The 27,365-nt window shown below is 37.2% G+C and overlaps 2 protein-coding genes across 3 annotated transcripts in view; both read right to left on the reverse strand.

Annotated features, from left to right (window-relative positions):
* The window catches only part of LOC306769375 (protein Dok-7-like), a 43,061-nt gene extending 36,732 nt beyond the window's left edge, over positions 1-6,329 (reverse strand). Inside the window, exons 1-4 of one of the 2 annotated variants that reach the window (XM_079257961.1) lie at positions 6,243-6,329; positions 6,092-6,137; positions 4,685-4,801; positions 1,777-1,977 (exon numbers count right to left, since the gene is read on the reverse strand). In XM_079257961.1, the coding sequence (XP_079114087.1) occupies positions 1,777-1,977; positions 4,685-4,801; positions 6,092-6,137; positions 6,243-6,296 (418 nt within the window). In that variant the 5' untranslated portion in view covers positions 6,297-6,329. Of the gene's footprint in view, positions 1-1,776; positions 1,978-4,570; positions 4,802-6,091; positions 6,138-6,242 lie in introns of both variants that reach the window. The other variant, XM_079257960.1, reaches the window with a different exon arrangement.
* A 3,094-nt stretch (positions 6,330-9,423) lies between these two features.
* On the reverse strand, positions 9,424-23,463 carry hgfac (HGF activator; the record flags this gene model as incomplete). The annotated part of the gene is made up of 14 exons (XM_079257794.1): positions 9,424-9,597; positions 11,201-11,343; positions 11,753-11,893; positions 12,156-12,295; positions 15,053-15,317; positions 16,769-16,866; positions 17,622-17,796; positions 18,399-18,509; positions 19,891-20,022; positions 20,644-20,766; positions 20,870-20,943; positions 22,819-22,912; positions 23,276-23,339; positions 23,413-23,463. 14 exons carry the CDS (start codon positions 23,461-23,463, stop codon positions 9,424-9,426), a joined length of 1,785 nt encoding a protein of 594 aa, XP_079113920.1.
* Positions 23,464-27,365: the final 3,902 nt, after the last annotated feature.

Consider the following 27,365-nt stretch of genomic DNA (forward strand, 5'->3'; position numbering starts at 1 on the left):
TTAACTATAACAACTATAATTATTATCATTACTACAATTCACAGCTACACATCATGAGTCTATCATTTAAGTTTAATATATATTTAAACCTTTTTTTTTTTTTTTTTTTGCAAAAAAATAAATAAATAAATAAATCTGAATTTATTCATGTAGCTCCAAACGGTCATTTTTTTATCATGATTTTTTTACCGTAATCTCTTTGGCATGTGATCATAGAAGTTACCGATCATGTGTCATCCAGAATCTTTGTATGGTTTACTGATATTGTGCCCTACAAAGAGAGAAATATGCAAATGCATTTTAATTTGTTAGTTTTTTTTTCTCATCTTTGTACCTTAAAGACTCAACTTTTCATGAATGTTATTTATGTTCCAAATAATGATCATAATCACATGCTGACGCCACTTGTTTAAAATAATGTCTTTTCTTTCTTCTGTTAAGCCTGGATTTCAGGCCCTGTCCCAACATTTTGGGAACGTCTTGCAGGCCTTCTTTGCAAAAATGGATCTAGATAAATACAAACTAATGAGCAAAAACATGAAACGTGAGAGTTTTTAAACTAGCTTTGCTCATTCTGTCCCAACATTTTCCCATATAAGATTGTATACAGGTAGTATCATATTGATCAAACCTTGAATTACTACTTAAGTGCATGAGGAGTTTTTAAAAGAAGGAACTAAAGGAATAGAGCCAATTACCTCTGGGTTGTTGGACCAAAACCTTTTTTTATGCAGTTTGTATTTCTATCACAAAATATAATTAATACTATTGCATTTTGTACACACGACATATTTAAAACAAAAGCAGAACACTCAAATAAAAAGTTTTTGTTTTTTGTTTTTTTTCTTTGCCAACTGCTTTAAGTATGACTCATGAACCCAATCTGATTCAAATAAATGTACCACGTACTCTTAATGTAATAATATGAAAGATAAGATCACACATATTGGTCAAATGCAAAAAGCCTAACCTTTATACATGTTAGTGTTAAAAGGGAGTGGTGATTTAACAATGAAGAAGTTCCCTCACAACTGGGATTGTAATTATATATATAATTTTATATATTGTATATTATATTATTAGTTGTTTTTAATGAAACTGTGAAGTTTAATTCACTTGTTTAGTGTGCAGAGCTAAACAACCATCTTGCTGCTTGTCTCAGTCCAGACTTCCTATTAATGGCTTCATGTTGGTGAAACAAGCTATTAGGATCCATCCATCGTCCTCTCTACCATATCAAAAAATTCTTTAAGGCTTTTCTTTTTTTTTTTAAACAAACAACCCGAACATCTCTGTCATTTAAGCAGAAGCAAAGTGATTTTAAACCAGTTTATACTGGATTTCTCTGAACCGAAGCGTGCAAGCTGATCTGGATAGAAGTAGCTGCCAAATGAATAAATGTCAATTTGAAATGTAGAAAATGTGGCTCATCTAATGATCGTTTATCCTCCGATAAATATATTAATAAATAAATAAATAGATAAATCATCCCAGTCTTACAGACGACAAACAGCCAGTTGGCGCCGATATTTTATCATCTCAGCATTCCCACTACTTCACTGTCTGAACATCGTTGCTCACACTGTTTTCAATTCCTCCCATTTCACAGAGCACTGACTGATCTGAACAGCTTTGCAAAACAACCAGACAAAAAGTATTTCCCTGTAGCAACTGTGTAGTCTAATAATCAGCTTTTCTGTAGATATAATGCTGTTCTAATGGCCACTTCACCTCAACTGATCACTATGCAGCATAGCCATATCATGAGTAGCTTACAGTATCCACATCTTGTTCCTCCCTCAAACACAAATCCATGTGGGACAGGTCCATATCTGCGCAGGTCCGGCAGGTTCCAGTGTCCAATAATAACAGGAGGGACGTCCCGAGCGAGGGCCAGCAGGTTGTTGCACAGATGAAGAGTTGCAGGTCCACACTCCAGTTTGGTCCCTGGTAAGACTCCAACACTGAACCTGTGAACTGCACAAGCAGAGACATTTTAACTTTAGCAAAGACAAAAAAAAACAAAGGTAAAACTTTTCACACAACCCGACAACTGTCCCAGAACTACTGGAGCAATAAAGTACAAAGAATATGTAAAACAAAAATTCAATATAAATGGAGCTAAAGTAATGGTCAAGGCTGCAAACAGTGAGAGAAATGCTTTACAGGGAACAGAGAACACAGCATCCATGCACAGTGATTACTTCAGTATGGAGAAGATTTAATTCACAAATAAAAAGCAGACACAGATGCGCACAGAATGAAACCAACAAGCACATTTTCTGAGCGGGTTCACATCTAAAGCCAAACGCAATTAATGACAAGCATGTCACAAACATCTGTGTGGAGCTGCCAAATGTGGATGTAATACTACGATTAAGTATGAGTACCAAGTTTGAGTTTCTGCCTGCAAACTTGTGCATCTTCACATAAGGCAGGTGTGGATTTTATCCCCGTTGCACGAAACCAAAAAAAATTTCGCTCCTCTGAACAAACAGGTGAGATTAATGGAGGCGATGATGGGGAAATGTTGGCAAGCTGCGTCGCATCATCGCTCAGGTTAAAAGAGATTCATATGGCATCACGCAAGACAACAAAAGCACAATGCATGGTGTGGCTCCAAGCCCAGAGGGCTGGCAGGTGACATTTCTGCAGCCTTGGATGTGCTCCACTCTGTGGCATTAAAGCTGCAGGCCACACACACAACACTGAGCAACATGTACACTTTAAAATACAAATGTCAAACTGGAATGAAGAGCTGAAACACAATTTTGTCTCTGGAGTCTACCAAACTATCAGGTCCCCTTACGCTGTCATTAGTTACATCTTTACAATTCAGCAGCAAAGTGCGGAACAGTCCAACACTATTAATAGCTCCTATTTGCTCATCGCTCATGCAGCTTATATAATAGATCCACACAGTTCACATTAGTTAGTCTCAGCTGTGTCAGACATGCTTGAAACTCAAAGATGCAAACAAACATGGGAAGTTTGAACTTTATCATCTTAGAATATAAAAAGCCAGCGAGGTAATTCATCTAATTTAAAGACTTTTATGCGGAATAATAAGGCATTAGAAATTATGCTGAACGTTGCACAAGCAATGGGCCTCATTCACCAACAGGTCTTTTGAGCACAGTTTTTCTCATTTTCATTTACCAACTTTCAATAAAGATTGTGACATTCACAAATATCTTCACTGCCATAACTCAGAGGTAGCGCTACACACATTTCAGTGCACTCATGTCTGAACAAAAACAGCATTTGTTGTCTTCTGTAATTGAGTTTGTTCAACTTCAAATCATGTCCTAGCATTATAATTTTCCTCAGGGGAAATATAAACCACTTTTTAGTCATTTAATTTATTCAAGAACTGTGTTTTTTTTTTTTAATTATTATAATGATTCATTCTAATGGGAAATCAAGGACATGCCCTGACCCCTTGGTTAATAACACCACAAACCAACCTTCAGCCTCACCAGGAGGTTTTATTTCACCCAACGCAGGCGCTTGCTCAACAAAGCTCACCGCATCTTAAGAGGATGCTGAATGTGTTTGGACACTGCAGATGGCAATGTGCTTTATAAACCATATAAAGTATGGTTTAGCCCAGGGCTGCCCAAGTCTGGTCCTCGAGATGTTCCTTTCTGATGCTTAGATGCAACCCTTCGCCAACACACCAGAATCAAATGAATGACTTGTTACCAAGCCTCTGCAGAGTTGAATGGCATGTAGATGACGTAATTCAGCATTTGATTCAGGTTTTTGGAGAAGAGAGGCATTTAAAAGTTGCAGGATAGTAGACCCCAAGGACTGGATTTTAACTGGATGACAAGACTTCCCAATTCAGTCCAATGAGAGCTGCAGGTCTGCAGGTTTTCAACATGTCACTGCTTCAACTCACCTAATCTAAATAAAAGGGAGTTTAGAACTTCATAGGCTGTTAAATCCATTTAATTTCAGTCAGGTGTGTTGGAGCAGAACAACATGTGAAACCTGCAGGAATGCGGCCCTTGGCGGAGCAAACTGAGTAGTCTTGTTAGAGCACTTCTCCCTTCAGTCACCACAAGGATGTGTGTTCTAATGCACTCATGGGACCAGACAGCAGGCTTGCTGTCTAAGTTCTGGAGCAATGAACAATTTGTAAATGAAGCTTGTTGAATTTTTTTTTTTTTAAATGTTGTGGGATTATTTATAACTCAGAGGACCGATACAAATAATGTTGCAGTGAACAGACACGTTCATGAATCAGGAGCTGAGTCTTCTTAAGAAACGTATGAAGAACAACTTAAAGAATCTATTAATTCAATAAGACCTACTGACTTCAATAGTGGACCTTCATGAGTCTGAAAACCCAGATTTGAAACTGAGTTACGTCATAAACTCATCAATTCCTGTTTGTAGTGTTTCCCCTGTTTCAAGGTTAACAGAAAAACGTAAACCTGTATGCACAAAGCACTCAAAGCCTGAACTAATCTGATTCTTGCCAGATTTAATAGCTGTAAAATTAGATTAAAAATTCTTGTGTATCCGTCAGAGAAAAATCACAAGAAGTGAAACGTGTCCTCACCCTCCCCAAGGCTGTATCGTAGTCTGATGTCCCACGCTTGCAGGGCCTCCCTGCTGTCAAAGCCCAGCAGAGCACTCTGATTCAAGCAGAGGATGGCGAGGGTAAAGGCCACACCTTCATACCACTGTCCAGCCTCCAGGCCGCAGATCTCCTCCAAGGTGACACTCGCCCTTTCCTTGTTGCCCTGAACCTTCTCGGATTTGTCTCTAAAAACCAGCAGCACGAGGCAATCTGGAAGATAAAAACAGCGAGTATCAGGCACCGCATAAGAAAAAAAATGTATCTTGTATCTGAGGGCAAGTTTTAATCAAAACTGCAGTTAACCTTCAAAGCGTGCATTTGTTTATACATCTTCAAGAAACTACTGGTAACGCTTGAAACCTATAATTCTTTCCAGAAGGTTACAGTGAAGATGCCTTTTGGCCCACAGTAGCTGCTGCGCAGTGTCCTCTAGGGTGGCTGACGCCTTTCAAACAATCAGTGTCAACTGACAAAACAACACCAAGCATGTGCACGCATCTCTCTCCTTTTTACACACACACACACACACACACACATCTTAACACACATAGCTGAGCCATAAGTGTGGACAGCTGTGACAACACTGACATAAAAGATCTGAGGAGGAGCAGGACTCAACCTCAGTTCAACCTGTGGGGTATGTTAAGCCATCCAGCACTGCATACCTAAAGAAACTTTGAAGACGCACGGCTGCACAGTGAGATATGATGAAATATCATTCTCAGTCGTGTTTTTTCTTCATAAAATTAAAAACAAAAAACTGATAGTCAAAAAAGTAAAAGCCACCTTGAAATAAAAGTTTTTGCAAAGTTAAATCTTCGCAGTTAAAATATGAAAAACAGTTCCCCCTCACAAAACTTCTAAAAAGGCAGCATCGCTCAGACTACAAGTCTTCACCCGATTAACTCTGACATGAGATGAGATACAGGTCAGTTAAACAGATAAAATGATGTATAAAAGTCCAAACATACAACCTTAACTCAACTGTGTAGCAGAAATTCAAGGTTGTGAATGTGTGTGGGGGGGGAATCTTGTTAAAATGAAAATAGTGGAAAAACTAGTCCCAAATGTGGAGCTTAACAAGAAAAAAATAGCCCACATGAGTATTAAAGAACTTTCATATCAGCTAAATTACAGAAGGAACCTTAAAACTTTCAATTTTCTGAACTTTTTGCCCTTTCCAAGCTGCAAAGCTTCACTGTCAATACATCCATATTATACTAACTTACTAAACATTAAGTTTTTTTCCCTGAAATATTGTTTTTCTCTGCTCAACAAATGACAAAAATTTCCAGACATAAACCAGGCCCTTTTTCAAGATTCAAGTTTCACGCGACGTGAAAAACACGCACTGGCACGTGACACTCGTCTACAGTAAATAACTCCTCATCATCCCAAACAATGTGGCGCAACAGTGCGCACTGGCTTCTTCTCATTTGGATAACTATCTTAGTGAGAAAACAAACTAAAACCGACCTCTAAATGTCGGTGATTTCTTACCTGCTACAGGCGACGGCTTGCGAAGTACGAGCCACCTACTTTTCCACTGTGACACAAAACAAGAAACTTTTATAAGTACAGGTGAGTTTTTGTTTTTAAGCGTGGAAGCACCTCAGACGTTTGCGTCTGCGAATAAAGATAAAGTAAGCACCTTTTTTCCGTCTCTGAGTCTGGCATATCCCTCCACGACAACAGAATCCGTCATCTTCAGTCATGGTTCCTGACAGCTGCAGAGTCGCTGCCTGAATGAGGGGTCACTTTCAAAATAGCTGCTCTCTCTACTTGTGTGGCGCAAACTCGCCCCCCAGCCACGGAAAGCACATGGAAAATGCCATGGCCTGTGTGTGTCTGTCCCTCTGAGGGCACCAGAGCACTCCTGCCTGCCACCTGGGCCGGTCCTAACACACACCTGCTGCTGGGAAGCTACGGGGAGAGGGGAGACCCAAAAACATGGTGGAAAGTTCTATAGACAACACAATTACTTTGTTCATTTATAAATGTTAAAAAAAAATAAAAATAAAAATCACAAATGAACTACACACTACTGAATCAAAAAAGATTTTTTTTTTTTAACTTCTTAATTTCCTAATGAGGTGTAGACTTGCTACGGTTTTAATGTAAATCAGTAAATCTAGCCGGTCGATCCAATATTTTTTCACGACCATCTCAATAACATGACAATGCTGCAAACTTTATTGGTTTTAATTTGATAAAGTTGTCTTTACACCTAAATATTTTTTCATATGCCAGTGGATCCAGTGACTTTAGCCACAGTAATGACACACCTGCAAGTAATTACTTGAAAATTATGTACAGTATGTTCAATCAGAGGTTCTGAACCAATCAACTGTCACAAAATTATTGATTCTTAATACTATACATTATTTGTAGTCTGTCAGAGATTTTATTTTGTTTTTATTTATTTATTTATTTATTTATTGGTAATAATTTGATTTATCTTTAACTATGGTTATGTACTGAAGTAATTGGTTGATTTTGTTATTCATTCTTTGTCTGTTCAATGAAAGTCAATTTAAATAAAGCATTAAAAAAATATAGGCTTAAAATATATATATATATATATATATATATATATATATATATATATATATATATATATATATATATATATATATATATATATATATATATACACATATATGTACACACACACACACACACAATACCAGTCAGAAGAATGGACACACTTTCCCACTGGACTTAATGGAAGATTTGTGTCCAAACTCTTGTTTTGTACTGTACTATCATCTTTTTTGTGCCTTTTAAGGTGTTACTTATTCAAAACGGTGCTTTTGTCCCTGTCAACCAAAGCTGGTACAGTAGTTTTAAGTTTAGAGGGTTCTATGTAACACACAGAGTTGTTTGTCCATTAAGAGCCACCGTAGTAAAATTGCTGACAGAAACATAGCATCTGCTGTATATGGATGTTCACCTTATTCCAACAAAACGTTCATATGAGTAAGGTGGTGGTAAAGTCGTGTTTGGATCTGGAATGATGGGAACTGAGGCAATTGACCATGACCTAAGGTGTCAAAATGATCTCTGCAAAATTTGTGCAGTTTTTGGCCTTTTCTTGTCATGGTATGAAAAAGAACTATACCTTTAATAGTAAAATCATTTTTTTACAAGACAACACAACATCCCTTGGCCTCAACATTGAAAAAATTAAGCATTTGCACTGATTATTTTAAAAAGGGTATAGAAACAACATATGGATAATGACTTAGAAAATAGTGTAGATGGTTACCTCCTTGAATCAATCCCATTTTCTCTCTTCCATTTTGCAGATAATATGACCCCTCAGACAAAGCAAACTTTTAGCCTGTTAAACCAACGACTGAATCCTTTAGTGCCTACATAGGCCCAGATATTTGATTTCTGACAGCTGTCAACAACTTATCAGCAGTGGTGTCAAAAGTATTCAGTCATTACTCAGGTAGAAGTATAGATACTCAGGTTTAAAAAGACTTCTGTTGAAGTCAAAGTACCTAATCAATTTTCTTTACTTAAGTAAAAGTGTAAAAGTACTGATTTTAAAAAAAATACTTAAAGTATAAAAGTAAAAGTAATGCAAGTGTGAAAAATACCATTAAAAATTAACCCTAAAACTGTGACACCGGAGTCTACAGTGCACTCCCCCAAAATAACATTTTTATAAAAGTTGGAATGACTATATTGTTATATCAGAATGTTAATGATGAAAAAGCTGGGAAGCACCACACGTTTTCAGCCACATAGATTCTGATGAAAAATGAACACATTTGAGTGCAATGCAAATATTTTAAAGAACCATACATGCATATTAAGATGTTTCATGGCCTGGATTATATGACTGTTAGCATTGTAATGTTGCAAATAGTCCAACTTCAAAAACGTGTTATCAACAACCTTTATTAGAATGTCAGTAAATATAAGCTTAGCTGCAGGAATCAGTGAGGGCAACAGATTTGTATGCAGGAAAGATGTAGGAGTAAACTTTTATGTGTATTTTTTAATTGGAAGGACTAAAAAGAACAGATAATTGCGCATAAATGCAAGGAATTGAAGTAGAAAGTCATCTGAAAAATAATGACTCCAATAAAGTTTAGATACCACAAACTTCTACTTAGGTAAGGTAACGAAGTATTTGTACTTCGTTACTTGACACCTCTGCTTATCAGCCATAATTTCAGACTTTGTTGGCAAGTTATGGATTTGTTAAATATTCTTAATTGTCTTGTGTAATGCATTTTCTTATTTTGTTTTTTCCTATTTATTGTTTTCATTCTATCAATTTACTGATTTGACATTTTTGTCAAATATATGTTTCATTGAGCTGATGCTTTGATTCAAAACAACTTAAAAAAAAAGAAGAAAACATTTGGGGGAATTTGGAAATCCTGTTCATGGCTAAAGACATTTTGACGTGAAATAAATGAGCAAACAGCAATTTGCAGACTGAAGGACAAACAAGTATTTTGTTGTTCAAGCTTATTTAACCCTTTTTTGTTCACAGAAAGAAAAATATCAGAAATACTGAAACTTCTGTAAAAAAATTATATCATCCTGAATCACTGAATGTTTCCAGAAAAGGCTAGAAAAGTATGTTGTATTTTTATTTGCACTGATCCAGACATAATCTTTACCAGTTCCAGTGAAGTTTCAAGTCAATAAAGTTTTATTAAGTCAAAAAACATTTCACAGTTATTAAAAAAAAGACACAAAAAACTTCCATGTCTTACAAAAACCTAAACCGATACAAAAGTAGAATATATATTAATATATTGTACAATATATTATACAGTACAGCTGATGTCCAGGTTAACATGCATTCACAAAGCCTTTGCTTTTCCTCTGATCTTTGAATTGATCCAGTCAACGTAATTCACTACTTTTGTGTAAACTCCAGGTTTATTTGATTTACCGCAGCCATCTCCCCAGCTGATGATCCCATACAAGAAGCTGACGTCACCCTTCGCACAAGCCAGTGGGCCCCCAGAGTCACCCTGAGGAAGCACACAAATGCGCACAGTTCACACACATAAACACACATGCACAAATGAAAGTGGAGGCACAGCTGAGTCACACACCTGAAACCTAATACATAACTAAAAATTGCTCTCTGCCAATGAGGTAAACAGTCATCTGTGACATTCAGTTTAAGGGGAAGGAGCTTGAGTGTTTTACACAGCAGGTTGAGTGGGCCGTCAGGCTGCAGATGCCTTTGACTCTTACTCAGTCAGACCCCCACTAATCTCCACTTCTCCCAGGGGATTCCCCACTGCCATCTTACATGCTGCTCTATTACTTCAAATCCTGAAGTGGGCTTTCTGGTATCGACCCCTCCAAAGCCGAGACCGGCTGCCAACGACTAAACAGGCTCCAGGGGTTTGTTTTGCCCAGAATGCATGAAAATGAATCATAATTTCTTAAAACTCCGGGGAAATATATGTAAAAGAGCAGAAACATGCTGCACCGTCTCTAAGCAGCTCTCACAGCTCCAGCAAATAAAGCCAACTAATGATAGTCTGGTAGCCTATAATTAGTTTATAATTCAATCGGACATGATTCTCATTTCTGTGCTAAAATACTAATAATCATGTTAATCTCTTTTAAATATGATTTGACACGTACCTAACTACATAAAGTACAACACGATTCCAGGATGATATACGTGGTTCAATTTATTCTGATACAGTTTGAAACATTTCATTAAAAGAAAAGAAAACATATAAATTAAGTTAAAACCAAGGCAGCTGTACATCTGTGGCAAAAGCTGTCCATCTTCAAAAAAATGGTCAATAAAAAACAGGAAATTACAAGTGTTTTGAGGCTTCAAAGCACATGAAGTAATACATTTGATAGCTCTTACTTAACTTTATTCTTTACTTTGATCAAAGCTCCCATGTATGTATAATATTAGATCACAAAAGCAGTCACTCTAAAACTGCACAGTTATTCATTACCAGAGATTGAGCAATGAATTGTGGTTAACTTTGATCTCACTGGATTGTGGCTTGGTGATGTTTGTATAAAAATTCCTCAACACTCATGTTTTCATCTCACGTGTTTTTATCAGTGCTTGCTGTTTTACCATCCAGGAATTAACCATAATGTCCAAACATTTGTGTATTCAGAGTTGTGCTGCCTAATCAATGCTCTAAAAACTTAAGTCTAATTTCTCCTTGTAACCTGATTTCCAAATTCTAAAGTTAATGGTAACTTGTAAACTGTGTTTGCATTATTTATCAGTCATTTTTTTTAACCCTAAATGCTGGCTGGGTGCAGGTGTATATGTTGCCTTTACCATTTTGAGTGGAGTATTCAGTTAGTGATCCATCTTATAGGTTGTTGAACTTTAGCACAAACATCATTACAGCAGTGAAGAAGACTGACCATATTGTGAAAATCTCTATTTGACCTTTTAAACTATTAAATTTTTAATAGAAAATCAGGCAGTTTTTTTTTTTTTAATCCTACATCTTATTAGATTTTATTTTATTCAAGACAAAACACTTAGACCTATAAAAGCAAAGAGCAGGCATTGACAAATATAAATTGGGAGTCTTGATTTGTTTTTGGATGTAGGTCACTGAAATACTTTCCTACCTGGCATGCATCCACACAGCCATTGAGCCCAGCACAAAGCATGTCACTGGTGAAGTGGTTACCATAAACTTGTGGTTGCTTACAGATGTTGTGAGAAATCAGTTTCACATATCCTTCCTGCAGAATGGAGTAGCCCTGTGCTTCTGTAAAATCAAATTTACAAAAAAAAAAGAAAAAGGGGGGTAACAGATGTAATGATTTCCTGTAACTGGCTCAATTTTTAAAGCAGATTTATAGCGTTATTTAATGATGCTGCTGTTAACTAATAAGAAAAGGCAGACTAAAAGTCTCCTTCTATCACTACTCTTTATGCTAAGCTATGCTAGGAAGTGTCTGCATAGAAAACATACAATGCTGATGCTGATGTTTATATCTATTTGTTAGCATAAAAGTAACCGATTCTGCAAATTAGCATCAAACTGTACTAAAAGTTATTAATTATAGTGCAAATGAAAAATGACATGTCCTGCTGAGGCCATTTATCACTTGAGCTGCACATTAAATATGTACATAATTGTTATGATGAAACTGGTCGGAAGCAGCATCACTCACTTTCATACATATGTCCCCAGCCGCTAATGGCACAGCAGTGGTCATCAGGGAACACCATGTTTTTGTCTGGGAGGCAGATGGGTCTGATAAACGGCGTTTTCTTCACACATCGCCCGTCCTGCTTCTTTAGTTTTATCAGAACTGCCAAACAGAGATGCGACATGAAATGGGTAAAAAAAAAAAAAAAGTTATGGAGCAATTGCTAGACTTGGAGACTCCACCTAATGAAACTGCAACAGCCAAATGTTTGTGTGTGTTCGTGTGGGGGAGACACAGCTGCTCAGTGACGCACAGCTGTGCACACACACACAGTGGGGTCTTAAGTAAGTCGGCTTGTTTCTGAACTGGGACGGGAGGTCTTTATGTTTAAGAGATATTTGCATTTGTGTGATAGAATCATTACCGATGTCATGTAGCGTTGGATTAAACACCGAGAAGTGTTCTGGAAAGATGTAGCGCTCCACTCCAAACGTTCGGGTGTTTGGTCCGGTGTCATTGTAGTACTGTTGGCCAAGCACCACACGAATCTGATAATTCAGAGGGCTGTAAGAAATGTTTTCATATAATCTTTAGTAGGAGGCAAAAGTAATGACTCATTACATTCCTAATAAAACAATAATTTCTTCAATAATAATAATAAAAGTTCGATCTCAGAGCCAGGTCACTGCTGTGACAACTTGTTGAATCTTTATGGAATTTGGTGGAGATGATCTCCAAATGTTAAATTTCATAATCTACCAATTTAGTTTTTCTCCTAGCAGCAAATAAAAACCAGACAGCCTTCACTGAATAACTGCAGGAGAAACAAATAATAGTATGACTCATACCAACAGAGTCTTCCCTCATGTTGCTTTTTAAGCACCAGGCTTAGGCCATGTGGTAAACTTCTGATATGTTTTTAGTTATCCACTATACTTTGAGATAGTCTTACAGGTATATTTAGTTGTTTTTTTTAAGTGGGCCTTAGAAGGATTCAGTTTCATCATCTAAAACTCAGACATGTAAATGAATGTTATATTTTTCACTTCATTAACATTATAATTTGTCTCAAAGCATATATGTTGCAATCCACAACCCAGCCTAATTTTTTTATATCTAGCAACTTGAATCATGTAATACAGATGCAATTCTTTCAACTGGTGTGAATGAAGATGGTATAAAATGCTGTTGGCCTGAACTACTGCAACATATTTCAAGTTTGACTTGTTTTTGAGGGCAAAAATGCACACTTCTCATGGCAAGGTGAGCCAAACAGAAATAGTTGTTTGATTCTCCAAACAATAAGAACTTTGACTGCTGTTTACGACTGCCAAGACTGATTAGACAGAATATCCAGCTTTCATTTCTAAAACCAAGCCTCTTACAAGGTTAAATGCTCTCCAACTTAACCAGTGTCGACCCAGCCCTTAACCCTTTAATGTTCACAGTAACAAAAAGGTAAGAGGATAATGTTGGTCTGTTTTTCCTTTTGTTTTGGACAAGAATAAACTAAATAAATATTTTTAGCAAATGGTTAATATGTTAAAAAGAAGAAGTTAATAACAATGTAACAACAGTAAAATGGTCAAAATATGAAGCAGTAGTGTTGTAACAAACATATCCAAACCAACTGATAGAGCTGACTCAGGCAGGTTGATTTCTACAATTTTTTAAAAGAAATTCATCAAAGTCATTGCAAATTTACCTCTACCAAATGGTAGACCGAGATCTGAGAGGGTTAACTAACGTAGACTTTATGTCAGAATTTTTTTCTTTGTTGGACATCACACCTGCCTTGTTTAGCTGCCATACAGGTTTAAATGTCTTTGAGCAGTTTAAATGCGATCTTTTCACCCAAACATCAGATTTAGTCTCATGTGCAATGACTAAACCTGTCATACACATTTATCTGCTATGACCCCAATCAGTGCTGATGGAAAAACAACACCTGGGTGCACATAGAAGTGCTACATCTGAGCTGGTTCCTTTTTTTCTTTTCAGATATACACTTTTACATACCAGAATGTCTCAAGAGCAAGTTCTGACACATAGCAACAGCTCTCAGGTAAAACAACACGAGACAAACCAATTCGATCTGATCTTTCTCAGTTCTAACCTGTAGTGTTAATACTCAAAGTCAAATAAAGACAAAATAATAAACTAGTCCTAATTTTCTCAGAAGATTGTATTTACCAGCAACTGTGGCACAGGAAAAATGTCTCTCAATCATGTTGAAATTTAAAGGCGTCTTTTCCTAGTTAGCACTGTAGTTACTGGAAGTTACTCCAGTTCTGTGACTTTTTTATGTCAGCGTGCTGAAGGTAAGATACTACCAAAAATAAGAAAATCAAATCGACTTGTTTAGCAATGATTTTGTGTTTAAAAGGAATAAAAGTGTGAAGACGCTGCTTTAATTGTAAAAGCAGGTCCTTTCTCTTCCCTATATTGTCCTATAACTAACAATCAGCTGTGGAGCTGAATTTTTCTGATTTTTAGTTACTGGTTCCACCAACCTGCCCTATGTTTATTTTCACATTGGCTGTTTCTCTGTGCTAATTTTCTCGCACACCTGAGTGGGGCAGATGGCTCTCCTCGATAGAGATATATTGCTTCAGTGTTTTTAAATACTGTAGTAGATTGACCTCTGGTCAACTGCTCATTTCTGTAACAGATCAGAGGGAACCAAGATGAAGGCACCAAAAGCAGCATGTTTAAACAAGTTTTTTTCTTTGTTAGTATTTAGTTTTTTTAAAGTTCCACCTGTTTATTAAAAAGCTGCAGTAGTTATTTCTCATTGCTTGCAGAGTGTTTACTCTCAGTGTGGTGGGGGTTATAAAGATCACAGAACTGGAGTCACATTGTTCACTAACTTCTACTTGTTCCCATGAGCGTGTAAGCTACAACAACACAGAGGGACGGTATTAAGACCATATCCTGCAGGATATGTTGGTCCTTGGTTTCTGATAAGCACAACTTTCTCAGATGACTAGATTGAACTTAAATATCATTATTTTGTGTACCTCAGAATTATTAACATTATAAGTTGTACTCTACAAGCCACAGCTACAATGGTCCGTTGCTGTTTGGGGAGCATAAAGCCATCTTTTTAAGTAGGTGTAATTTCATTCATTCAAACGCTGAAAGCGGTTCGTAAAGTGCATAACATTTTTTGCAACTTTTTCAAGGCTCTGAGAACTGCTGAAAATATATCATTTGTTACTGAGAAATAACAATACTTTGACTCAAAAAGCCTCCAAACTCAAGACATTATCCTTTCCATAACATGATTAATACTAATTGCAGTTGAACTGCAGTGCGTACTTGCTGAGGAAGCAGTGTGCCGCTGAGATGACCCAGCAAGAAGAGATCAGACTGCCGCCGCAAAAGTCTGACTGTCCAATGTAAAGGGCGGCCATCCATGGATGAGTACCTGGCAGAGCTATGTTTCCACCCAGTATACGAGGCATTGGGAAGGACACTCTCTTCTTGTGCTTTGTCCCACACACAGGATTTCTGACTGACTTGGGGTGGGTTGGTTTTGCAGTGTCGGACAGGACATTGATAGGATTCAATCTTCTAGAAAAAGCTGAAACAAATTGTAAAATAAAAAAAAAAAATGATTATCATAAATTAGATTATAGTTTTTACAAACTCCTTCAATCTGAAAGCTCAAAACCAAAAAGCTCATTTTAGTAAAGCTTTTCAATTCCCCTTCTAAAATCTATGCAACTTTACTGCTGTTTCTTTCCCCTGCATGAAGCCAGCAAAAAAGTCAGTCTACTTGGTAAATAATGTTCAGGTCACAGAACATCCTTATGATGTAGATCGTATGCTGAGGAAGGAACAGCAGATGAGGAAAGCATGTGAATTCTCGACACAACTCTGGTATCGGGACAGACAACCAACTGTACAAGATCCTACTCACAATGCAAGAATTTGGCTCCACCTGGCATGACATGCTGATTCAGGGTGAGTAACATGTTATCCCTGCATTTCATTTAGCCTTTATTTAAAAAAAAAAAAAAAAAAAAAGAAACAAGCAGCGCTGCCACTAAACCAGTCAACTGAAGTCAACCTTCATGAGCAGCTGGTTCAGCAGAGATTAGTTACATCTGTGCTTGTTTATATCACAAAGTGAGGTTTTTCAATCAAGTGTTGGGGTATGCAATGAAGTGCTTAGTTGTTGCTTAAATGGCAAGTGCAGCTGACCACCAATTAATCAAGGCTAAGAGAGCTAAGATGCTAAAAGACTTTTATCAGTTATCATCGCATTTGATATCACCCAAGGAAATATGCAGTTCCTGTTGAAGTGAAGCACAAGTAAAAGGAAGTTCAATTATTAATATTATTGGAGCTGATAAATACCATCAGCTCTTTTATCAAGCAGGTGCATTTAATGGTACAAAAATTAACCACAGCTCATCAACACACATCTGCAAAAAAAAAAAAAAAAAAAAAAACGAGTGATGAAACGAATGATAAAAGTTGACAGAACTGGACTCAAATGTATATATATATGGTCATCACTGGTGCAAAAACAAGACCAGAAGACCGAAACTTAAGAGACACAACCAGAGGAAACCATTTTTTGTTTCTTCAACATGGTATAATGCATTTCTTTATGGTCATTTTATGTCATAATTTGTGAATTGTGCTCATTTTGTGCCACCTTTTTGTCAAATTTTGGTCACTTCGTCTGAGATTTTTGTTATTTTTTCTAATCTAATTTTGGCTTCTTTAGGTTTCAGTTTGATATCTTTGCCTTAAAGTTAGGTTACTTTGTGTTCATTCATATTTCTTTCATATTTTGTCTTTCCATATCATTATTTTGTGAATTTCTATTAGTTGTTTCGTGTCATGCTTTCAGTAGTAGTTTTAGGTCTCTTTCTAAAACACACAGTACATAAAAGGTGTAAAATAAAAGTAGAGCCACCCCCCTCAGATTTTCATGGGCCCCTGACCCTGTGCATAATATCATTCTTAGTGTCGATAACAGCTGAGAAAAAAAAAATCCTTTGCTGTATCCCTGTTACCCACACAAACGCATCACACAGGAGGGGATGTCACAGTACTCCCAGGAGATGGTGCTGGCATTTACTGTGTAGCACCATGGCTTCTTGTCCCCATCTGGGTTTCTGCATAAACAGAAACACAATGAGAGAGCATGTGTGAAAATTCAACCCCACTGTTTTTAACCCTCCTATAGCTACGCAGCTCACAGCAGCTCCATCAGTTTTCAGATCAAAGAGGTGAAAGTTATTTTTCAGTTTCTAATGGGCCACAGATTCTTTCATCTGTATAATGATTTACTCAGTCGGAATAAAGTTTTACTGATGGGAAAGCATAATCATTTCCAGCATTAAACTGAAAAATATGTATCATCAGCCTGAGTGTAAAACCTCAAGATACCATGAGCCTTAACGCGTGTTTAAATCCCAATGTTTCCTGGAAATGGGCTTTTCTTTGATGTTTGGGACATTTTGGGACACAGCGTTTGCTGTGGGTATGCCATATGGCAGCTGGGTTGTCATAGCAACACAACAGCTAAGGAAAGCAATATGAAATGGCTGTACAAGGACTGTGACAGATAAGACCTGTTTTCCCCATGTGTTTCTTTAATGCACATGGTGGTTTTATGGCTGCTGTGTAGATTTAAAGCCTCACCAACATGAGTGACAACAGTTTGGACGTGAAGATAAGCAGCTGACAGCATTTGCAAGCTCAGGCTGAAAAGCTGGATATTGCGGCTTTAAAACTGAATTCATCTTGAACGTATGACGAAACCTGGTCTCCCTGATAAGACAGCTGGTACTTCATCAACCACCAGTGTGTTTAATTTGTCATTTTGGTTGCAATAACAACTCTCAGCAGGATATTTTGGCACACACACCTGCAGAATGCATGCTCTCCGAGTCCCCTGAGGGCAGAAGTTGCCACTGTGCCCACATGAAGCTCATTAAAGAGCAGATCAGAGTTCCATGGCAGACACTGGGCGCCGGACACGGTGGTGCCCACCACTCCTCTGTAACCCACGCCCCTGCCGCTGTAGCACTCTGTCTCTGGCTCTGCATACACATAAACCACAGCAACACAAGACAATCTCACCATCTCATGAGGTTTCTAACAAAATAAAAGTTGATGGCTGTATGTTGATGTTTTTCTTTTTTCATGTTGGAATGAGTCGGAGCAAACCTGAAAACTCTGGATTCATTCATATCAGTTCAACAACTAAGAGCATAGTATCGGCTAACATGTGTCTTCACCTGCTTCTAATTCTCAAACTATTATCACACAGAGAAGGAACAGATTTCATTCACTCGCCTGATACAGTTGAGGAAATAAGTATTTCATCCCCTGAATTTGTAAGTTTGCCCGCTTACATACAAATTAACAGACTCTAAATTTATGGTTGTTTACTGATTATGTGTGTAGACAGAATATCAGTCAAAAATGCATAAACAACACACAATATCAAAGTTATAAATTGTTGTGTGTTTCAGCAGGGGATCAAGTACTTATTTGTTCTGGAGAAATGCAGACAGAAGCCAAAAGAAAATATGAATCTACCATTTTCAGACTGATACAAGCATTGTTTGTTAAAAATGATACCGTCAAGTCGAAGCAGATTGTACACAGAGTGCAACAGAACCATGCTAATGATGCATACCAAGGCTACAGCGAGGTCCACTGTAGCCAATTCTGCAGTGACAGACTTCCTTTCCGGTCGATGTGATCAGCCGACATGCTCCATCATTCTGACAAGGATTTGTGTGGCACTCTGGACAGATCGAGACACAGACAATGAGTCAAGTTTGGCGTTCACCAACGATGGGACGCCAAAGACAGTGGATTTAAAGAGTACACCCCTGTGCAAATGAAAGGTAAATATAAAAAAAACAACTAAACGATAAATTATTTCCTGACTTTGCTCACTTTTACTATGACCTATAACCTGCATGATTTAATGGAAAAACAAATCTGCTCGCAGAAAGAATAAAGATTCTTTAAAATTTGGTTACATAAGTGTAGCCACCCTTAAAAATATAACTTTATTGAGTCACCTTTTCATTTATTAACAGCCTTCAGACTTCTTTGATATGTGTCTATCTGCAATATCACGGAACAATATAATATTTAAAAGATTTCACACAGTCTATGTCTTTGATCAGCATGTGCTGCAATCTAGAGAATGTACTTTTTCAGTGAAAGCTTTGTACATTTTAGCACCACAATACTAAACCAGACATATGTCTTATGGAGACATGGTTCTGTAGTAAGAGTACAGGTGTTAAACTGACCTGCCTGTGTTACTGACCTGTGATCTACTAACAGCATTTGTCACATAATGGAAAAAAAAAAACATGCCACCTCACTGTTTAACTTGCTGAGGATAAATTTAACAGGAACAACATTTTAGTCTAAACATCTTATTTGTAAATTATTACATACCAGTTTACTCACATATATATTTTGGAAATAGCCAAAAGATACGCTTTTTTTATGTGACCAGTGAAATATAGGCCCAATACAATTAATAACAACAGACCTACTGTTTCAGTTTATATAGCATGAAAACACCCAAACTGCCCATCTCTCATTTGTGTCAGGGAACCTGTTGAACTCTTGTGAACATCTCGTCACTGACATAAAAAGCACCATATGGACCCACGGGGTGTGTCCTAAAACACCTTTCCTTAGTCACAGTGAGTCATATAATCTGTCTTTTCTTCAATGGTAAGGTTGCGCTTGTCACTGTGGAGCCCTGATCAAAGCAAGGGTTGGGCCTGTCTTTCCAATCTTCTGTAAAGAGCTTATGTTGGAAAAAGAAAGGACAGGGAGGATACCTGAGATTTGTGTATTTGAGTTGTGAAATCAAGACGAGAATAGAAGAGCCTGCTGGTTTTTTTTTTAACATTTCAGTTTCAATTTTTGCAAAAAGCTTTTGTGCGTCTTGTTTTCCATAATGTTTCTACTAGAAATTCAGCTCTTTATTATACCGTGCATAATTATTCAACAAGTTGTCAAAAACAAAACTGTTTGAGTGACTTAAATCCTCAGAACTACTGTATGTTTCACTCTCGCACCAACAAAAGCAGCCTGATGAGGAAAAACAAAACAGTTGGAGCAAAGCAACAAAAGACATAGTTAGCATGTCTTACTTGTATAGTGTACTCTTTCGCACTTGATTTCCCCTGCCACACACGTGCACTGTTCCACATTACGAAGGTGAATTCGTCCCCAGGACTCTCCAATGTCATAATAGTGCAGGTGTATGGTTTCATAGCACTTTCCTGGAAGGAAGCAGGTTGCAGTGTGAGAGGAGATTACACAGCACACAGAGCAAATCTTTCATGACTGAACTGCACATGATGCATTCACAGTGAACGCACGTTTGGTTTGTTTATGTTTGTTTTGTTGCAAGTGATTTAAAAGTGAAACCTTGTGAGGAATGACTCATAATTAATACATTATTCTTTGACTTCTTTGAAAGTCATGGCATAACAGTAAAAGCTGATACAAATCCACTTAACAGAACATCTCGTTTGCTAATGGAGACAGCTGAGTTGTTTTTGGATAACCATGATAAAAACTGATGATAGGAGATCTTTAAAGTTCAGAAGTGGGTTAGTAAACAGACTTATTAGCAAATAAATTAATGGAGAAAAATTAAATGTAGATTCATTCTAATCTTGCTCACTTGTATTTGCTTGATCAAACATGAACGTGACTGTTTGACGTGTTTTGAAGGAAATTTTGTGGACGTTATTGCTGGTCTTTTTCTGATAATAAACAGCTTATAAACACAGAATTGTTAACTTGCTCCTAAACCAGCACAACTGATACTGGAAACACAAAAATCCACTGATATCTAGCTTTTAACTAACGAAACATTGATAACAGGAGCAACCCACGTTGTTCACACAGTTTCCCTGTAAAGTCCTTCGGACAGGAACACTGAAAAGAGCGAGTCTGTGGGATGGATGCGCAGATGCCGCCGTTCTGACAAGGATTCATTCGACACGGATCTGTGAATACTTGAGGAACATGAGAAGAAATAAGAACACATCAACAAAATTAAGAAGACAGTAAGAGGAGGAATAAAAGTGATATTGGATGAGTACTGACAGGTAAACAAACCATTTAGACGTCTTTTCTCTGGAGTGCAAAAGCCCCACGTCAGGTCCCGATCAAAGTTGTGTGTCAGAGAGCACCTACACAAGAAAAAAATGGAAGTGAATGTTTCAGCTATAAACTGAGCTATTGCAGTTTTTTACAACAAGTATACACAGTATATGTAAAATTCCCACATTCCTGTGGGTGTTTCCCCTCCTTGTGTATTAAGATCCTTGTCTGGGATTCTTCTGCACAGTTTCTTAGCTTCTCCTAGGACTATGAGCTTCTGGATGGAGATTGTTGATGGTATTTCAAGGACTGGTTGGACCATCTCTCCCAGCTTGGAAGTCCAGACCTTGAATCCTCAGATTACCACCGTTGCCCTTACTTCTCACATTTTTTCAGCTTCCTCCTTCAGCCCTCCTTTAGTCTAGCTTCTTGTGTTTCTTCTTCTTGGTGTCATTCAAGATTGCTGCATCTATCACTATTGTCTGTTTTCTGTAGTTCTTTGACCACCACAATGTCTAGCTGCTTAGCCATCTATCAGTTTGGATCTGGGAGCCTAAAAGGATCTTAGCTCTGTCATTCTCTGCCAACTTTGGTGGTGTCTCCTATCTAGATCCTGGAGCTAGCAACCCATACTTGGCACATATGTTCCTGTTTACCATTCCAGGCATCTGGTTATGACACAATATATATCCTGTTGATACTATTTGCTAGACTGTCCCAGAAACTTTTTTATAGATGGGTTACAACAGGCTACAACAGTATTCATGTGACATACTTGCCAGCTTTGTTAAAAATCAAAGACAAGTGGGCAAATTTTGATCAGATTTTATTGTTATTATTTATTTATAGCATGGTAACCAGCATGTATTTATAGAAAATAATGTCAGTATGTATTCCAGCAATGTTATTAAAGATATAAATGGAATAATGCAGCCCCAGATTTCATGTGATTTTTCTTCTGGTCTTGATATAGTTAAAGATTAAATCATCAAAATCTTGGAGAACTTGGGCGTCAACAGCTAAACTACTAAGTTCTGATGTTTTGTATTATTTCTACAACTTCATGATGTCAGATAAATTGCTCAAACCACCTTCATTGTGAAAGCAATGTTTTTTTTTTACCCATTAACACTTAAGAACTCAGTCAATGATCCACTTACATCATAACAATAACATGACTCATTCTACAACACCTACTCTTAAACTCATCTTAACACATTCTAGACACATGTGGGGTCATTCAATGTAATTTCAGGTGTAGGTGGACAAGCAATGTTGGGCCATATATAATTGCAGACAAGTTGCTCCAACTTGTTGAAATACACCCTTCCTGTCACAAAACTAATTAATGATGACTGGAAAGCCCTTCAGCAAGTCTTATGTTGTTTTTTCCAAAATAATAAATATACTAAAAAAAATGTTGCTTGGTTACAATCTGGAACAATAAAAAATACCTACTAAGGTTTTATTGCAGCAGCTGTTTATACACCCCCAGGATGAATAGTGAGATGTAGTAAATGTGATGTACAGCTGAGCTATTGCAACAGTTTAAAACCAAATCCTTGCATTTATCCTAGGCAAACTTCAACAGCAGCGGACTTTGATCATGATATTATGACACGAAGCCCATCAAACGCCTCACCAAAACGCAATTTATAAAAGCTTTTTTGCCTCATCAGCAAATGAGAAGTGATGACACTGTTGCATAAATCCCTCATCACTGCCAGCTGTAATTAGGTCTTACACACAGCATCATCGCCCCTTAAAAAAAAAAACTAAATTATTGCAACTCACGAAAGAAAATACCAGAGTTTTTACTCTTTTGAAGTCATGTCAAAAGCAAGAAAAATAACACATGAGGTGCAAGATCTTCCTTATGATGGATCAGCTTCTAGTCTGTTAGTTGTTGGTAAATGAACACATATTAGAGACTGCTTGCAGAGCAGCAAGCTGTAAGGACTTACCATGGTCTTGAGGTTATTGCGGTGATGCAGTGGTGATGAATCTTTCCACCCAGACGAAATGGGAACTTACATTCTTTGCCTGTTGTTGTAAAAACTGAGGGACAGGGCAAAATATGGTGACTTTAACATAGTACTATGTATTAAATATGCTAAATACATATCAAGTATTATGTGAAAATAGCTCATGTTTCCAAGGTATTTGCACTTTTCCCCTGTACTTTACTCACACAAAGACGCCTTTCACTTCAAGGCTTTGAGCCACATCCCTTCCCCACTCTGTTATAATATCACTGCTACAGGTAAACACACACACACACACACACACACACACTGTTACACGCTTTATACGATACTCCAACATTTTCTGACAGTACCACATGAAGAAAATCCCATTAAATGTGCATTCCCCTACCTCGTTTCAGTTCTAATTAAACACAGAACTAAAGTCAAAACTTACCTTTCTGGTCCTCCTTTTGTGGCTCAGGGAAGACCACTGCACTATTACCAGACACTATTAGTGGCTGAAAGAAAGAAAGAAAAGTTGCCTCACAGTTTTCTCTCTTTCTGTTCACACACACAAACACTAAAACTTACCGCCACTGTATTGAAAACATATGGCAAGAAGAGCAACGTGAAGTATGCCATCATAAAAGTTTTCATCTGTAGCTCCCTGCTGTCCGGAAAGGCTAATCTCTTCAGGTCGGAAGAAGGGTGTCACGTTATATCTGTCAGTTTCAGAGACCGCTCACTGCTTTTGGTCATAGGAAACGTGGGAAACCCTGCAAGTATTATCCTGTCCCTTAAAGTATCAGGCTGTATTGAGTAAACCCGTTGCGTCATTAGGCTTGTCTCACTCCGAGGCATCCCACATATCCCGGCTGGTCTTCCCTCAGTGCCTTCTCTAAAAGGACGCCCACGGCTTTATCATTGTAACTATCAGACAGTGCAGAGGAGGGAAAGTGGGCTGAAAATTGGTTCCTAAACGGAACAAATAAAAACTTGTAAATAACAACATACAAGTCATATAATTATTAACGTCCGCTTGGTTGTGCAAATTTGTGGCTAATAAAATGAAGACATTCACGTAAATAAACCAGCATATTATACCTGCTGTAAAGCGCAGTTGACCCTCAACCAATAGCAGCTAGCGTGGTTAGCTAGCAGCTGCTAATAAAAACCAAGCAAACACAAAAATGGTTGCTAAACTTTATTATATCGATGGAAGTTGTCGCATAGTAATAGTAACAAAGTACAACAGTGACAAATATGTGAAAGAGGAATAAATGATTAAACATTTTAAGTTACTCTTCAACAACTATGGTTCAACAGCTAAAACTTCCACAACAATTCAATCAGTCATTTTATCCAAATAGTTTGCTAAGAGCTGTTTCACCAGTTCTTGTCCGAGGTGCTTTTTGGATAAAGTACAGAAGAGTACATGTCACAAAGATACTCATGGAAAATAACTAAATAAAATGTCTTTATTCTTATGGCATATTCATTTTGACCTTCACATGTAAACTAAAGTGTATAGCCAACTGCTTGGCTATCTGTAGAGTTTATGAGATGGCAGTGAAAGTATGTAAACATTTTATTTGGCCCTAATTATCAAGTTATACCTTTACTGTTGTCTTGATAATATAATTTCATAATGTCAATCCTAAGATACATGCAAATCAGGTAAAGAGCAACAGCATGAATTTTCATTTGGAAATAAACCAAAGGGGCTTTGTTGGCAGAATGGCTGAATTAAACTGGAACTAACAACAAATCCTCAGGCAAAGACAGTAGACTGCTGACTGACAACAGTACTAGGAACAAATATTGATCTGGCAAGGAACAAATTGGATGATATACTGAGGAAGTACTGCCAAACAAGGGGAAGGTGTCACAATCAGTAACAAAGGTGCGGGTGTGACAGCAAAGCAGGAAATAAACTTAAAAGAAACCAGGAAACAAGCCTTACCACAATGTAACAACATTTAATTACAAAAACACATCCCAGCCTGAACCCAATTAACCCAAAGTGAAAACCCAACAACAAACAGCACAATACTTGAAACAGAAATCAAACAAATGTCCAGTCCATGACAAGCTGGCATACTGGGATGACTACTGGTTTGGCTAATTAAGCTAACCAGTGTGAAAAGTTTCTAACTTCAGACACAAGGAAAAACAAAGTGATCATGTCTCAATTCTGTCATATGCGTTTCGCTTATCACTCAGGTTTTTCTTTCCATGACTGTGCTTAACCGTGTATTTCTCAATATCAAAATGAAGCCCTATTTCAGATTGCTTTTATGAATTTGGGCATTTATATAATGTGTTGTAATTTTATCTGTGGGCTCCAGGCTGCTAGCAAGCATATCTTGCATACCTTCAACATTAAGGCAGTAAATAACTGCATTTCTCAGCAGAGAAATGGACCATTAGGTGGACCATTCAGAAGTATATGCATACTACTTGTTCATGCTTCGAGATGCAAAGGACTTGTGTGCTGCTGGCATATAGATTTGTTGCTAGTTAAACCACATTTTTAAATGTGATCCACATTGATTTCTCTCAGTCAGCCATTAACATAGACAATTCCTGTAAATTCAGGAAGCCCATAATCCTTACGTTTGGGTTACATTGGAAACACGAGTCAATATCTTGTCCTTTCAAAAAATCAATAATTGGCCATCTTGATATAAATGTCTCCTAAAACTCATCCGAGTCATCCCAGCCCCTACAAGATCAGTTAAGAATAATCAATGGATACCATTTTAACTAATGAGGCTAAATAAAGTAATATTAGTTGGTGTGTTGGATCAAAAACAAAATGAAGTTGAAGTTGAGACAGTGTTGTCACACATTAAATGTAGAAAATGCTCATGTTTTAGATTAACCTGTAACAACTGAACCAGTTTTGCAATTAATTGACCATAGCTTTTTCCTTAAAATACTTTAAAAACCATGCCAAAACTCTGCCGTTAGTGTAAGGCAGGTCATAAAACAGAGAGCAAAAGCAATTAAACCTTTGCCTAAATTTTGAGCCAAGAGTCCAGATAAAAGTCCAGATTGAAGAAGAATTTAGCATCTGGAAAGGGCCATTGTTGTAATTAAGACCTCATTGATAAGAGTTTCTTTTAAATCAAAGACCTTTCAAACTAATCCTGTCAGCTTCACAAGGTATTGGCATTCCAGCAGTAACATGCTGGGTCAAGACAAAATCTCCAGTCCCACAATATAACCTCTAATTTTCACCAGCTGCAATAATCGCTCACCAGATGCTAAGCTAAAAAAAGGAAAGAAAAAAATAAAGAGGACGGACAACTTATTAACAGGACCACTGGTATCCAATCCCAGTATGAACAGCATGTCTTGAGAGAGACCAATTTTTATTAAGGACAACTGCTCTATTAATACTTTTCAACGCTTACTAACTAAACAAACACATTTAATATACCAGCTACCAGCAAGAAGAAGGAAAACCGCCTGCAAGTGTAAGATAAAAAAAAAAAACCCAAAAAAACTACAACATAGAAGCTCTTCTATTACTTATGAAGTGTCGAGAGCCTTTTTCTGAAACCTGGTAACAAAGGTCAAGAGACAATTTAATTACTACCAGTCAAAAGTTTTTATTTAATGAATAACAACGTCAAAAACATATGCAGGAAATACAGACAATAAAGGTACCACCATGTATTATCTGTAAAACATAGGAAGACTACAAGGAAGAAATCTGAATATCAAAGAAAGATTATGTCTGTCCTGTAAACAAAGTCCAGTCCAGCATGTGGTCCTACAGTGGGAGCTACTTTCTAAAAGTGCCACAGAAGTTTTAAGTTTTACCTGACTGTTTCTTTAAGGTTTAAACTACATCTATCTGCCTGCTGCAAAAGAGGAACAGTAAAAACAAGTGAGGGAAAACTCCACTGCTTAATGTGATCAAATGTTAAAAATGTATACACATTACTTATCAGATCGTTTAAAAGTTTATTTAAGACTTTTCATCTGCATCTGATGGTTCCCTCACCAGCAAAAAAAAAAAAAAACAGTGGAAAATCTTGGCAACTGAACACCAGGGATTGGTCATTTTATCAAAATGTTTTCTTTTTCCAAAAAGCTTCAATAATGGCCATTTCTTTGGTTAGTAATTATGCTTTAAGGAACTTTGCTACATCTTTAATTAATGTTGTGGATGTATAATTAAACAGTTACTGGCTAATTGAGCGATTTATAATGTCTGCCTTTATCAGAAAGTGGTCTCTGAAAGTAAGTTTCACTCTCCAGTCTACAGTCAAACATGACTAATAATAAAACTGTATTTCACTTAACTATTAAATATTACCAACAAAAAAACATACCACTGTCCCAAAATTACAACCACAGAAAACTTAACAAGAGAGCGCAGTAATTTATAACAAATATACAATATCTAACATCAATATATTGATTCTTTTTCGACAAAATTGATAGCTTCATCATGCATCCCATTGTTTGACTAATTTTCTAATAGACATCGGAGCCCGAAGGCTTCAAAAGTGCAGTAGTGGGAGTTTCCT

Source organism: Telmatherina bonti (genome assembly GCF_933228915.1).
Source record: "Telmatherina bonti genome assembly, chromosome: 18".
Classification (NCBI taxonomy): domain Eukaryota; kingdom Metazoa; phylum Chordata; class Actinopteri; order Atheriniformes; family Telmatherinidae; genus Telmatherina; species Telmatherina bonti.